The 14,955-nt window shown below is 49.8% G+C and overlaps 1 protein-coding gene across 10 annotated transcripts in view; it reads left to right on the forward strand.

Moving 5' to 3' along the window:
* The first annotated feature begins 215 nt into the window (after window positions 1-215).
* The window catches only part of IFT88 (intraflagellar transport 88), an 80,453-nt gene continuing 65,713 nt past the window's right edge, over window positions 216-14,955 (forward strand). For 9 of the 10 annotated variants that reach the window (XR_014818897.1, XR_014818901.1, XR_014818899.1 and 6 more), the window contains exons 1-3: window positions 216-360; window positions 4,412-4,505; window positions 6,912-6,974. Coding sequence is in view for 3 of the 10 variants with exons in the window: in XM_084981219.1 (XP_084837345.1) it covers window positions 4,416-4,505; window positions 6,912-6,974 (153 nt within the window). In the remaining 7 variants the exon portion in view is untranslated. The remainder of the gene's footprint in view (window positions 361-4,411; window positions 4,506-6,911; window positions 6,975-14,955) is intronic. The other variant, XM_021065434.2, reaches the window with a different exon arrangement.

Raw genomic sequence — 14,955 nt, forward strand, 5'->3', positions numbered from 1 at the left:
CCGCCTCTCGGTGGCCGGCCTTCCGGCTGATTTCCTTAGGATTTAGAAGACGGCTTCCTTTGCTTTCTGGTCCGCGACCTGGCAGCGCCCCAGGACCGCCTCCGCCAGCCCCGCGCCCCCTCGCGCTCGGGGCTGGCGGCCGACCCCGCCCCTCCCGCAGGCCCCGCCCCTCCCTCAGGCCCCGCCCCCTGCCTCGCCCGCCTCCCGGTGATCCGGACCCCGCCCCCTCGCGGAGCACTGTGGGAGCCGCTTCCTTGGATCCGCGCGTGGCAACGCCGTGGCCGCCGCGCTCCGCGGAGTGACCGAAAGGCCGCTGCCGCCCCGCCGCGCTCGCCGTCGCCCTGGTCCTCTCGCCGCGAGGTAAGAGAGGGGCCGCGGGGGGTCGCGGGTGCCGGCTGCCCTCGGAGGGGGCCGTCGGGGGGCGCGGGGGGCCCAGCCCCCTCTCCGCCCGCCCCGGCCCGCCGCCGCGCGCGGCCCTCGCGCCTCCGACCCAAGCTCGTGCCGCGAAGCCCCGAAACCCCCGGGAGAGGCTCGGCAGTGACGCGGGCGCGAGCTCGGCCTCCCCTTCACAGAGGGGCATCCCCGGGGAGGGCGGACGTCGGTGCCGACTCCAGGGGCCGAGCCCGCCGGGGGGTGAGGGTCCCGGCGCTCGGTCAAGACCCCGCGGCGCGTCTGGAGAGGGGCCTCTGAACCGGGATCCGGAACGCCCCTCCCAGCCTGTCAGCTGGGGAGCCCGTTTTGGTCTGGTTACCGCCAGCAGAGAGGGTCTCCAGTTGTGAAAGTTGCTTGCTTCTGCGAAGTCCCTGAAGCCGAATCGACCTCAGTGGGGCTTGTACTGGGAAGTTCTCACTCCGCGCAGTGGGCCTTACGGTGGGGTCCATGGACCGGGAGCAGCACTTGGGAACTTGTTAGAAATGCACATTCGGGAGTTCCCGTGTGGCGCAGCGGGTTAAGGACCCCGCGTGGTCACTGCAGCGGTGAGGGGATGGCAGTCGGTACTCTGACCAGCCCTTGGATTTCTGGTGCACAGCTTTCCATTTGTACACTTCAAACTAAATTACAGATACTAAGCTTGCCCTTGAATATTTGAGTGCATATTAACTATAGTTCAATATTTGCTTATAGTTTTTTTCTTTCAAGAAAAAAGCAAAAAGGAGTCTCCCCGCGGGTGGCCCAGTGAGTTAAGAATCTGACTGCAGCAGCTGTAGTCACTCCTGACTGGGGTCCTCCACCCAACGCAGTGGGTAAAGGATCCTTAGTTGCCACAGCTGTGAGTCAAAGCTGTGCGTTGGTCACAGCTGCGGCTTGGATTCAGTCCCTGAGCTGGGAACTCTCATATGCTGGCAGGTGCAGCCATAAATTTTTGTTTGTTTTGTTTTTGTTTTTCTAGGGCCACATCTGCAGCATATGGAGGTTCCCAGACTAGGGGTCAAATTGGAGCTGTAGCCGCTGGCCTACACTGCAGCTCACGGAAACGCCGGATTCTTCACCCGCTGAGCAAGGCCAGGGATCGAACCCGCAACCTCCTGGTTCTTAGTCGGATTCGTTTCTGCTGCGCCATGACAGAAACTCCAACAGCCATAAATTTTTAAAAAGAAAAAATTATAAACAATAAAAGCAGAATTTTCAGGTATGCGTTTACTGAGTTTTCACAAATGCATACATCTGTGTAACACAAATGCATGTCAAGATACAGAACATCTGTCACTTCAGAAAATCCTGTCCTGCCCCTTTCCATTCAGCTCCCACCCTCCAAGATGCCGTCACTGTTGTAATTGTGTTCTGGCCGTAGTTCTGCCTGTTGTAGAGCTTCATGTCACTGAAACCATACATAAGGCACTGTTTTATGTGAGGCTTATGATCACTTGCCTTTTTAATTGTAGCTGTTCTAACCGTTTCCCTGATAATTAGTAATATAATTAGTAATCTTTTCATGTACCTCTTGTCCATCTATATGTCTTATTTGGAAAAATGTCTGTTTAGATTCCCCCCCACTCCATTTTGCCTGCACCTGCAGCATATGGAAGTTTCTGAGCCAGGGATCTGAGCCTCAGCAGTGACTCAAGCTGCTGCAGACACAACGCCACATCCTTAACGTGCTGCGCTACAGAGGGAACTCCTCTACCCATTTTTAAATCAAGTTTTTTTTTTATTGCTGTTCTTTTTGGGTTTTTTTCTCCTTTTTAGGGCCGCATATGGAAGCTCCCAGGCTATGGCCCGCCTACACCACAGCCACAGCAATGCAGAATCTGAGCAACATCTGTGACCTACACCATAGCTCAGGGCAATGCTGGATCCTTAACCCACTGAATGAGGCCAGGAATTGAACCCGCATCCTCATGGATCCTAATTCAGCTCATTAACCACTGAGCCATGAAGGGAACTCCTTTTGTTGCTGTTGTTAAGCCGTATGAGTGGGTGTTTTTTTGTTTTTTTGATTTGAAGAGCCGCACCTGCGGCATATGGCGGTTCCTGGGCTGGGGTTGGAATCACAGTTGCAGCTGTAGGTCTATGCCGTAGCAACACCAGATCTGAGCTGATCTGTGACCTACACCAAAGTGTGAAGCAACACCAGATCCTTAATCCACTGATGGAGGCCTGAGATTGAACCTGCATCCTCATGGATGCTATGGGGGGGTTCTTAACCCGCTGAGCCACAATGGGAACGTCCATGAGTTCTTTATATGTTTTGGATATTAACCCCTTATCAGATAGTGTTGCTGGAGGCCAGCTCCAGCGGCCAGGGAGTGTACACTTTTTCCCAAAGGAGGGGGACGGACGTTGGCTTTTGCAACGGAGACAGCCTCTTTGTCCCTTCTTTCAGGGCGCCGGACTGCTCACATTTTATTGGCATAAGTGGTAGGTTATATAGACAGTTTTTCACTACAGATCACATCACAGTGTTAAAAGTACACTGGTTGACTTTTACATGGTACGGCAGCTATGCATCACGTCCTAACATCTTTGTCTTAACTAAATTTAGTGAGTACAATTGAAGGGCAATTAGGTTCAATACATCATGTGGAAAGGAGGAGACTCAGTGCAAATCATCCCGTGGCCAGCAAGTCTCCACAAGTTGAAGACGTCACGGACACAAGGATTTTGTATTTACACATCTTGTTTTTAGACTGGTGCTTATCTTTAAAGCGTTATGGCAGGGAGACAGTGTAAGAAAATATAAACCAACTTAACTAGCTATCACTTAAAAGCTTCTATAACTCATAGCTAGGTGTCTTTTGGTCAAGAATAATATATGTCTAACTTCTATGAACCTCATTAAAATCCTAACTCTAAAGTTTACTGTGTTTCTAGTTAGTAGATAAACACTGTATATTAATTAAGTTGGATTTAAATAGGGGAAGGTCCTTTAGGATGAAATTCTTATTATATTATTGTTGTAATTTTGTTAAATCACGTATCACCACAGGAAAATAAGAATGGAAAATAAGAATAATAAGCAAATAATCAGGAAAGACTGAGGAAAACTGAATAACAAATAAAACAGCAGGAAAGACTAGGTCATCCGAGAAACAATCCATGTTTTCTAGCGCAAACATGGAAATTGTTGTCCCAGGAAAGCCCCAATTCTTCCCCATCAATATCAAAATGAGAGCCGTGTAACCTGAGGCCTGCCCTCGGCTGGTACCGTACGGGCAGGCAAGCTTTCATCCCGACCAGAGGCCCACCTTCGGCTTGGACCGTTCAGGTGAGCTCCCTTCCTTGGGTAGGAACCTGCCTTCAGGTTTTTTTTGCCATCAGGCAAGGTCCTTTTTTTTTTTTTGAGTCCCTGTATCTTCTCGGCACCCCGTAAGATAGATGATTTGCAAATATTTTTTCCCATTCCGTAGGTTGCCTTTTCATGTTGTTGATAGTTGCGTTTGCTGTGCAGAAGCCTTTCAGTTTGATAGAGTCCCACTTACCTGTTTCTAGTTGGGTTGCTTTTGGTGTCAAACATAAAAAAGTGCTGCCAAGACCAGCGTTAAGGCTCTCATCGTCTGTGTTTGCTTCTAGGAGTTCCAGGTCCTGCGCTCCAGTCTTGCAGCCATTTTGAGTTGATTGCTGTGCATAGTGTGTGATAAGGGCCCGATTTATCCTTTTCCTTGTGATTGTCCAGTTTTCCTGACGGCATTTACTGGAGAGGTGGTCCTTCCTCCATTGTGTGTTCTTGGCTCCTTTGTCGTGAAGTAATTGACCAGTTGACCCTGAGTGCATGGGGTCATCTGGGGGCTCTCTCCTCTGCTCCACTGGTCTGTGGGTCTGCTTTGACACCTCGTTTTACGAATTTGACATGAGAAAAGTTTAAGCCGTAACTACATAGAGAGAGGATTTTGACCCGAAAGGTTGTTGGTGATACTTTATTTCAGTAAGGATTCCTTCGTATGCCCAGATTGACAGTGCTGATTTGTCGTAGGTGCATGATGCAGAACGTCCACCTGGCGCCCGACACAGACGAGGATGACCTTTATTCCGGTTACAATGACCACAACCCAACCTATGACACCGAGGTAAAAAAACCGTGGTTTCCTACATGGGCCTTTGCTAACCGGCTGGCTCACGAGAACTTTGGCTTTGAGTATTCTGCTTTTACTATGCTGTAGATTAGGTAACTTGATGAAAAACCTAGGAAAGGGCTCTTACTGAAGACCATGCTGACTTGTAGCAGAGTGATGATCGCAGCAGAAGGAAAAAGCAGAGGCATGAAGAAGGTCGCCGAGAGGAGTCTGGGCCAGTCGCGTACTCCACGCTCTTGCACTAGTTACCGGATGGGGACTCTAAAAGACTTGGGTCACTTGAAGTACCTTAAATCAGCTGTTTGGTTTTTGGCTTTTTTGCTTTTTAGGGCTGTACCTGTGGCATATGGAGGTTCCCAGGCTAGGGGTCAGATCAGAGCAGTAGCCACCGGCCTACACCACAGCCACGCGGGATCCTTGACCCACTGAGGAGGCCTCATCCTTAGGGATACTAGTCGGATTCATTTCTGCTGTGCTGCAACAGGAACTGTCCAGGGTTGTTTTTTGTTTTTGTTTTTTAATTGTTTATTTATTTATTTGTCTTTTTGCCATTTCTAGGGCCGCTCCCGCGGCACATGGAGGTTCCCAGGCTAGGGGTCCAATCGGAGCTGTAGCCACCGGCCTACACCAGAGCCACAGCAACGCAGGATCCGAGCCGCATCTGTGACCTACACCACAGCTCACGGCAACGCCGGATCGTTAACCCACTGAGCAAGGAAGGGCAGGGACCGAACCCGCAACCTCATGGTTCCTAGTCGGATTCCACGACGGGAACTCCCGTCCAGGGTTTTAGAAGATAATTAATACTGACTGTTTTTTATGTATTGCGTGTGTGTGTGTGTGTGTGTGTGTGTGTGTGTGTGTAATTTCTTTCAGTCTTTCTTTGGCATTTTAAACAAATTTTTTAAAAACTGTAGGTGATTTACATTGTTTTGTCAATTTCTGTTGTACAGCAAAGTGACCCAGTCATATATGTGTGTACATACACACATTATTTTTCTCATGTTATCTTTCATCATGTTCCATCACAGGTGATTGGATATAGTTCCCTGTGCTGCAATGATTTCTTTTTAGGAGTTCCCGTCGTGGCGCAGTGGTTAACGACTAGGAACCATAAGGTTTCGGGTTTTGATCGCTGCCCCCACGTAGTGGGTTAAGGATCGGGCGTTGCTGTGAGCTGTGGTGTAGGTCGCAGACTCCGCTATGATTCTGCATTGCAGTGGCTGTGGTGTAGGCCAGCGGCTACAGCTCCGATTTGACCCCTAGCCTGGGAACCTTCATGTGCCGTGGGTGCAGCCCTAGAAAAGCTAAAAAAAAAAAGATTTTAAAAAATGATCAGCAAGTAGATTTTTGTAGAAAGTGGATTGAAGTAAATCAGAGGAAAGTATGAGAATTGGACATAAGATGTGTGTGAGGGGCCAGAGCCAGAGATTGTTTTTTTGTTTTTGTTTTGTTTTTTAGGGCCGCACTTGTGGCATGTGGAAGTTCTCAGGTTACGGGTCCAGGTGGAGCTACCGTTGCTGGCCACGGCCACAGCCACAGCCACGCCGGATCCAGACCAAATCTGCGACCTACACCACAGCTCACGGCAAGGGCAGATCCTTAACCCACTGGGTGAGGGTAGGGATCGAACCCCCACACCTTCGTGGATCCTAGTTGGGTCGGTTACCGCTGAGCCACGATGGGAGCTCCCAAGGTGGGTGCTTTTGAGAGAGTCTGAAAATGGCATTTTGTGCAGGAAAGCTTGGAACAGTGGAATCTTGCTCTTGGCTAATGTTCCTTTCCTCAGATTTCCTGGTCAGGAGTCTGCACAGCGTCAGCGCGTTTTAGTTCAGCTGAGGCTTTGGTTTCAGACCACATCCCGGGAGGACCTGGTGGAGCCTGGGTCAGCTCCGGCCTGAGTCTGACTCCACCCTCCCGGGAGCTGAAAAGGCAGTTCCACTTGGGAAGCAGAAATGGACCGGAAAAGGTGTTCGCCCATTTCTGGGAGAGGATGTTGCCCTTTCTGCCCCAGGGCGAGGCTGGTAGCCCTGCGTGTGGAGGGAGAGAGGGGAATGGCTGGGGGTGGGGGCCCATTCTCTGTTCTTACCGCTCCAGCTACTTGGAAGAAAGAACCAGAAAGGCCACATCCTTGTATACTTGATCTTCTAACCAGGTGTTCGGATAGCGCGCGTTGAAATAGGAGCCGGTGAACTCTTAAGCCCCATGACCAGGCGCTCTTCTCCCTAAAGGTGTCTGTGGAGCGAGAAGGGGTCTGAGGACAGTCCCCGGGGCCTCGCTGCCGTCAGCGGGGGGAGGAGGGGAGTGACCGAGGGTCGGCAGGGCCAAGGCGCAGAGCTGAAACCATTTTCTCAAAACCATCCCTTGGTGTTGAATGTTAAATTTGCCTTCTCATTGTAGGAGTTGGAGAATGACACAGCTTTTCAGCAAGCCGTGAGAACTAGCCATGGCCGGAGACCTCCAGTAAGTGAATTTTTTTATTTTGGTAAAAAGCACAACATAAAGTTTACCATCGTAGCTGTTTTTATTTATTTTATTTTATTTTATTTTATTTTGTCTTTTTTTAGGGCCTTGCGTGCGCATGCGGCATATGGAGGTTCCCAGGCTTGGGGTCGAAATGGAGCTGTAGCCGCCGGCCTACACCACAGCCACAGCCACGCCAGATCCGAGTCGCATCTGCAACTTAGACCACAGCTCACGGCAACGCCCCATCCGTAACCCGCTGAGCAAGGCCAGGGATCGAACCCGCAACCTCATGGTTCCTAGTCGGATTCGTTAACCACGGAGCCATGACGGGAACTCCCGTAACTGTTTTTAAATGTACGCCTTGGTAGTGTTCAGTTAATTCTCATTGTTGCGAAACAGATCTCTAGAACTTTCCGTCTTCCCAAACTGAAGCTCCATCTCCATTAAACAGCCACTGCCATCTCCCTCCCCAGCCCCTGGCACCCGCTCTTCTGCTCTGTGGATTTGACTGCTGCATGGCCTTCATTTAGCGGAATCACACAGGGTGTGTCTTTGGGGGCTGCCTTGTGTCCCTCAGCATCAGGTCCTCCGGGTTCGTCCACGGTGACTCCTGCGTCAGGGCTTCCTTCCTTTTCGAGTCTGAATAACAGCCCGTTGTACGGATGGACCACATTTTGTTCCACGATTTGGGTTGCTTCCGCCCCTTTGCTGTTGTGAGTAGTGCTGCTGTTCACGTGGGTGACAAATATCTTGAGACCCTGTTTTCAACGCTTTGGCTACACCCCCAGAGACAGGATTGCTGTGTTTTGTGGTGATTGTGTTTCTAATTTTCTGAGGGACCTCCATACTATCTTCCACTGGTTGCTCCGTTTTACAATCCCACCAACAGCGCCCAAGTGTGTCAGTTTCTCTGCATCCTCACTAGCACTTGTTATTTGCTCTTTTTTTCATAGTAGCAGTTTTAATGGATATTCGGTGATTCTCATTGTGGTTTTGATTTCCGTTTCTCTGTTCATATGCTTTTGGCAATTTGTGTATCATCTTTGAAGAAATATCTGTTCAAGTCCTGTACTCTTTTTTTAATTGAGTTAGTTTTCGTTGTTGTGTTACAGGTGTTCTTTATATAGGCTGGACTATTAACCCCTTCCTGGTTGTATTGGAGATACTGCAAACATTTTCTCCCATCCTATAGCTTCCTTTTTTTTATTCTGTTGATTGGATCCTTTGATACACAAAAGTTTTTATATTTGTTGGAATGCCGTTTGTCTGTTTTAGCTTTTATTGGCCCTGCTTTTTGGTGTCATACCCAAGAAATCATTACTGAATCCAATGCCATGAAAATTACCCCTATGTTTTTTCCTAGGAGTTTTGTCGTTTTGGGCCTCCATTTGGCCCTTTAATCTATTTTGAGTTCATTTTGGTGTATGGCGTGAAGTTAAGGGTCTCGTTTCATTCTTGGCTGTGTGGGTGTCCAGTTTTCTCAGCCCCGTTCGGGAGAGACTGACCTTTCCCCACTGAGTGCTCGCGGCACCTTGTTGAAAATCTTTAGACCTTGTAAGCTTTTCCGGGCTCTCGGTTCATTACATTGGTCTCTTGTCACCTTAGTGCCGGCGCCGCAGTGTTTCCGGGTCAGTAGCTTTATGATGCGTTTTGAAATCAGGACATGTGAGTCCCCCAACTTTGTCTTTTTCACAAATTTTTGTCTATTCAGGGTCTCTTGAGATTCCAGATGAGGTTTTCTTATTTATTTATTTGTCTTTTCTCTTTTTAGGGCCGTACGCATGACATGTGGAGGTTCGCAGGCTAGGGGTCTAATCGGAGCTGCAGATCCTGGCCTACACCACAGCCACGGCAACGCGGGATCCGAGCTGCGTCTGCGACCTACACCCCAGTTCACAGCAACGCCGGATCCTTGACCCCCTGAGCGAGGTCAGGGATCAAACCTGTGTCCTCACGGATACCAGCCAGATTCGTTTCTGCCGAGCCGCGCTGGGAATTCCTCTAATTTATGAAGTTACATGAATACTGACACTTTAAAACATTGAGGGTTAAGTTACAAGTTAGTTCTCTCTTGGATTAACGACCCTCCATTAATCTTCCGCCAGTACGTAAATGGCTGGAGTGATTTTTTTTCATTATTATTATTAAAATTGTTGGAGATCGCTCAAGTCCCATTTGTTAATTTTTGTTTTTATTGTCATTACTCCAGGAGATGGATCTGAGAAGGTATTGCTGTGGTTTATGTCGGAGAGTGTTTGGCCATGTTTTCCTCTAAGAGTTTTATAGTATCTGCTCTTGTATTTAGGTCTTTAATCCATTCTGAGTTTATTTTTGTGTATGCTGTTAGGAAGTGTTCTAATTTCATTTTTTACATGCAGCTGTCCGGTCTTCCCAGCACCACTTATCCAAGGCACTGTCTTTTCTCCATAGTATATTGCTGCCTCCTTTGGCGGCTTTGCAGGCAAGGATCTGGCATTGTCACTGCTGTGGCTTGCGTCACTGCTGTGGCAAGGGTTCGATCCCTAGCCCAGGAACTTCCATATGCCTCTGGCACAGCCAAAGAAACCAACGAATAAATACAAATAACTTTTTTTACACGTCATGCAGAGGGGACTCGTGCCTCCCACAGCGCATGAAACGTGCCAAGCCTCGTTTGGAGTTGGAAATACACGAGCTCGGCCCTGAGAGGAGAGTGGCGTCTAGAGCACTCTGGCGCTGCTGCTCTGGGCCTGATGCTCGATTTTGAAAACTGCTTCATCCCACCTGCCCACGGCCCTGGGTCAGTGATTCTTGGTACCCACCCTCTCCCCTGCCCCCCTCGGGCACTCTCGGCCGGGAGAGATTTTTGGTTGTCACAACCTGGGCGGATGCCACTGGCATCTGGTGGGTAGTGGGCAGAGATGCTGCTAAACATCATAGGATGCACACAGCAGCCCCACGGGAAAGAAGTGCCTGCCAAAGAGGGGACATGCTGTGACGGAGGCCACCTTGCTCTTAGCTCCCCGCACTGCGTCCCGCTCTCCCTCTCCCCCTCTCCTCCCCGCCACACGAGTTCTCTAACGAAAGTCAAAGACCCGCATGAAACCACTTAATGCGGACCGGCTCTCGGGAGTAGCTGCCCGTCGTGTGTGAAGGTGACTCTGCAGTGCGTGTGTTCGCTGCAGTGCCTGCGGCCGGCTCTGCTGTTGGGCACAGGCCTCCCCCAGGGACAAGGCCGGCCTCGCCCCTCGCAGCTGGGAAACCACCTCAGCGTCAGGCCTCATCGGAAAGGACTCACAGAACTCATTGAAATCTAGTATACTGGGGGAGTTCCCGTCGTGGCTCAGTGGAAGTGAAGCTGAGTAGCATCCATGAGGTCGCAGGTTCGATCCCTGACCTCACTCAGTGGGTTAAGGATCCTGCGTGGCTGTGGCTGTGATGTAAGCCGGCAGCTGCAGCTCCGATTCAACCCCTAGCCTAGGAACCTCCGTATGCCGAGGGTGCGGACCCAAAAAGACAGCAACAAAAATCTGGTGTACTGAAGTTCCCGCTGTGGCTCAGCAGGTTAAGAACCTGGCAGAGGGTTCGATCCCTGGCCTCGCGCAGTGGGTTAAGGATTTGACGTTGCTGTGAGGTGTGGTGTGGGTCCCAGACACGGCCTGGATCCCATGTTGCTGTGGCTGTGGTGCAGGCCAGTAACTGCAGCTCTGATTCGACCCCTAGCCCGGGAAGTTTCATGTGTCACAGGTGCGGCCCTAAAAAGCAGAAAGAAATCTAGTGTACTGATGATTTCTTGTACGGGGGGTGGGGGGTGGGTGCAGGTTAAAATCTGCCAAGAGAAGAGAGACAGGGCAGAGCTTCTGCTCATCCTTTCCCGTTGGAGCCCCGCCTGACACCGGTCTCTCCAGGCACTGTGTGGTCACCGTCCTTACGGAGTTCTGCCAGCATGAAGCACCCCACAACTTTGGGACCCAGAGTTCCTTTGCTCTCCCTTGCACCCTGTCCGCCTGGCTGCCCTTTAGTCTCCAGCCCCTCGTGGATGCTCGTCGGGTTTGTTTCCACCGAGCAGCAGTGGGCACTCCCGCTCTATTTTAATTTTAAGGTTACTTTCATTGGGGAAAGAAAAATCGTATGTCGAGTTCTTCCACGAGGCTAAGGATGACAGGACATTCAGCCTTTCGAGGAGGCAAAGCGTCGTATTCATTGTTCTTTTATGGTGCTCCGTAAATCCTTATCCCACGACTTAGTTAATAATAATAAGCACAGCTCTGCAGTTTAGCGATTTCCGGTATCAGACAGGTGATCATTTTGCCAGGCTGGCCCTTCGTTGGTATTTAGAAATGACTTCAGGAGTTCCTGTGGTGGCGCAGGGGTTAACAAATCCGACTAGGAACCATGAGGTTGCAGGTTCGGTCCCTGCCCTCGCTCCGTGGGTTAAGGATCGGGCGTTGCTGCGAGCTGTGGTGTAGGCTGCAGACGCGGCTCGGGTCCCGAATTGCTGTGGCTGTGGTGTAGGCTGGCAGCTACAGCTCTGGTTAGACCCCTGGCCTGGGAACCTCCATATGCCGCAGGAGCAGCCCTAGAAAAGACAAAAAGACAAAAAAAAAAAAAGAAAAAAGAAATGACTTCAGAGGCCCTTCAGACGAGGCAAGGGCCGGGAGCTCGCCTGTGACTGAGCGCGGGCCTCCACTCTTGTCAGACGGAATTTGCACCACACCTGCTAAGTGTCCTAAATGGGAGAACACTGCGCAGCTTTTGTGTGAGGGCAGCTAAGGTCGCTTAAGAGGGCGAGTTGCAGCTTGCTCCCAGGCCCTGAGCGGAGAACATACAACGGACACAAACAGACATTCCAGAGAATACGGCAGGGAGTCGTAAAAAGAGTATAAATTGGACCACAAAGGGCGGTTATTTCTCACTCGGTGGGACAATCAGAAGAGGCTGCTTAGAAGGCAAATTAATAGTTGACTATTAAGGAACGTATAGAGTTAGGATGGACCCTGAGGTCGAGGAACCGCATTGTGGGCGAGGCTGCAGCGGGAATAACAGAGAGGGCGAGAAAGGAGCCGCTCTCCCTAAAGCCCGAGGAACAGGCCTCGGCGCTGGTGAGCAGGTGGAGTGATGGTCTCTTTCCTTCAGTTTGTCCTCACGGGAAACATCGCAGAAACACACGTCTTTCCTGCGCATGGCTTTCCGAGGCCTGTTCTCTGTCACTTAGGTCAAGTTTATTCAGTTTTGTTCAGTTGTTCTTTTCACTTTTGGGGGGTGGGGACTACAGTGCTGTCATCAGAATTGTTATGTTTTTGTGTTAAATTGAGCCTTTTATTGTTATGACATGTCCTTCTATCTCTAGTAATGCTGGGGTTGGTTGGTTTGTTTTTTAAGGACCGCACCTGTGGCATCTGGAGGTTCCCAGGCTAGGGCTCATATGGGAGCTGCAGCTGCCAGCCTACCCCACAGCCACAGCAACGAAGGCTCCCCGACCCGCTGAGCAAGGCCGGGGACGGACCCCGCATCCTCGTGGATACTTGTTGGCTTCGTTTCCACTACACCACAGCAGGAACTCCTAAAGTGTATTTTGTGGAGTTCCTGCTGTGGTGCAGCTGGTTAAGGATCTGGTGTTGTCTCTGCAGTGCCCTGGGTTGCTGCCGAGGCACAGGTTCAGTCCCTGGCCTGACACCATGGATGAAGGACCTGGCCTTGTTATAGCTGAGCCATAGGTTACAGCTTCGAATTGGATTCATTCCCTGGCCTGGGCACTTCCGTATGTGGTGGCTGTATTAGCAGCATGAACAGAGTTCTGGGTTTGTTTGCTTTTTGAATACTGTCAGGTAATCTTACTCTTTTAGTATTTAGTCTATTTACACTTCATGAAATTACCGATTTGGTTTAAATTTATTGTCCTAGTATTTGCTTTTTGTTCTTTCCTGCCTCTGTTATGTTTCATTTTCTCTCCTTTCTTCTGTTCTTTTGTTTGTTTTTATTATTCCATTTCTCCCTCTGTTACCTTGGAAACTTACATTCTTTAGCCATTCTTTTAGTGTTGCCTTAAAGATTATAATACTCATCTTTAACTTAGAAAAGTCTAGTCTAATTTTTTTTCTTGTCTTTTTAGGGCTGCACCCACGACATGTGGAGGTTCCCAGGCTAGGGGTCGAATAGGAGCTCTAGTTGCTGGCCTACACCAGAGCCACAGCAACGGGGGATCTGAGCCGCCTCTGCGACCTACACCACAGCTCACGGCAATGCCAGATCCTTAACCCACTGAGTGAGGCTAGGGATCGAACCCGCAGCCTCATGGTTCCTAGTTGGATTCGTTTCTGCTGCGCCACTACAGGAACTCCTAGTGTAATTTTTTTTTTTTTTTACTACATCCTGAGTTATGCCAGAATTTTACATTATTTTCAGCTATTCTTTAGTTGTAGGATTTCCGTTTATCTTTATGGTTTCCAGTTCTGTACTGAAGTTGTCAGTCTTGTCTTTCCATCCGTTGTCCACACTGAGCATGGCTGTGTAAGCACCCATGTCTGGTGTTTCCGTTAGGTTCCCGCCTGCACGTCTGTCCGTTGTGTTTCTCTTGGGTTTCGCTTGGCTTGTCTTGCTCCTGTGTGTGTCTGGTTGCTTTAGGTTGGGTTCCAGACCTTGTAGCTGAAGATTTTAGAGACAATTGAAGGTCGAATGTCTGTACTGTCTGCTGTGATAACCACTAGCCACATGTGGCTGCTTATGTTTAAGTCATTTAAAAGTAAGTAAAGTTTTCAAATTGAGGTCCTATTGCAATCAGCCACATTTCTGAGGCTCAGCAGCCACGTGTGGCTAGTGGCCACCTTATCAGGATGCTTAGCCTTCACTGGAGAGAATTTACTTGGGCTCATCCTTGCAGAGACGCTAGGAATCCCGAATCACCCTAACCCAGTGGAGTTAGAGGTGATTCTCAGCGGGGCTCAGGTGTTGTGGGGGCAGGTGTCCCTCTGATTTACCTTCTATTCTGAGTGTAGCCTTTTGAGGTCACTGTCTGTGGCCTGGAGGGTCACCAGGGCTTTATCTCTTCAGGCTCGGGAGCCTGGAACAAGCTCCATTCAGCCTCACAGCTGGGCCTTTGGGATTAGCAGGTGCCTCTGAGCAGCCCAGGTGTGCTCACTGCACCTGCCTCCCCTTTTTGCCTCATTCTGAGACCTGGTAATTCCTCTCAGCTTTGGCAGTTCTCTAATATATCCATACTGACTTTTCACAAAAATATTTTTATCCTCAGCTGACCTTGGTTGTTCTTAGTGGGGAGTTTACAGAGCTCCCTGGTGGCTCAGGGGGTTAGGGATCCAGCATGGTCACTGCTGTGGCTCAGGTCACTGCTGTGGGACAGGTTCAGTCGTGGCCTGGGAACTTATGCATGCTGCAGGTGCAGCCAAAAACAAACAGACAAACAAAAAGTAGTCCACCAAGCCAGAGACACTAGGAATTGTTGTATTTTTGTGTTAATATAAATTGTTATATGTTCGTGTTAACTCTCCCCGTATTGATGTTTTAATTAAATATTTAAGACAGTTAAGCCTCCAAATGAACATGTTTCACTGACATGGTCCTATTTGATTCCCATACACTTTGCATCTTTATTTCAAAGATGAGAAAAATTTAGGTTCCAAGAGATTTAAAAAACACAGCACGTAGAAGGAGAACTGAGGCTCAAGCCCAGGTTCCCTGATTCCACGTGCCGGGTCTGTTGCTAGGTCGTCTGTGGCAGTGAGAGGCATACGAAGACACATCTGTCTCCCTGGCACCTCAGGTCATTCCAGAGTCCCTTTTCTCCTTTCAACGAATAAAGAGTACTTAAAAAATCTGAGCTCCTGGAGTTCCCGTCATGGCGCAGTGGTTAACGAATCCGACTAGGAACCATGAGGTTGCGGGTTCGGTCCCTGCCCTTGCTCAGTGGGTTAAGGGTCCGGCGTTGCCGTGAGCTGTGGTGTAGGTCTCAGATGCGGCTCGGATCCCTCGTTGCTGTGGGTCT

Source organism: Sus scrofa, chromosome 11 (assembly GCF_054392235.1).
Source record: "Sus scrofa isolate SSC_HxYL_T2T_F1_AM1 chromosome 11, Sscrofa_HxYL_maternal_Yorkshire_Landrace_v2.0, whole genome shotgun sequence".
Classification (NCBI taxonomy): domain Eukaryota; kingdom Metazoa; phylum Chordata; class Mammalia; order Artiodactyla; family Suidae; genus Sus; species Sus scrofa.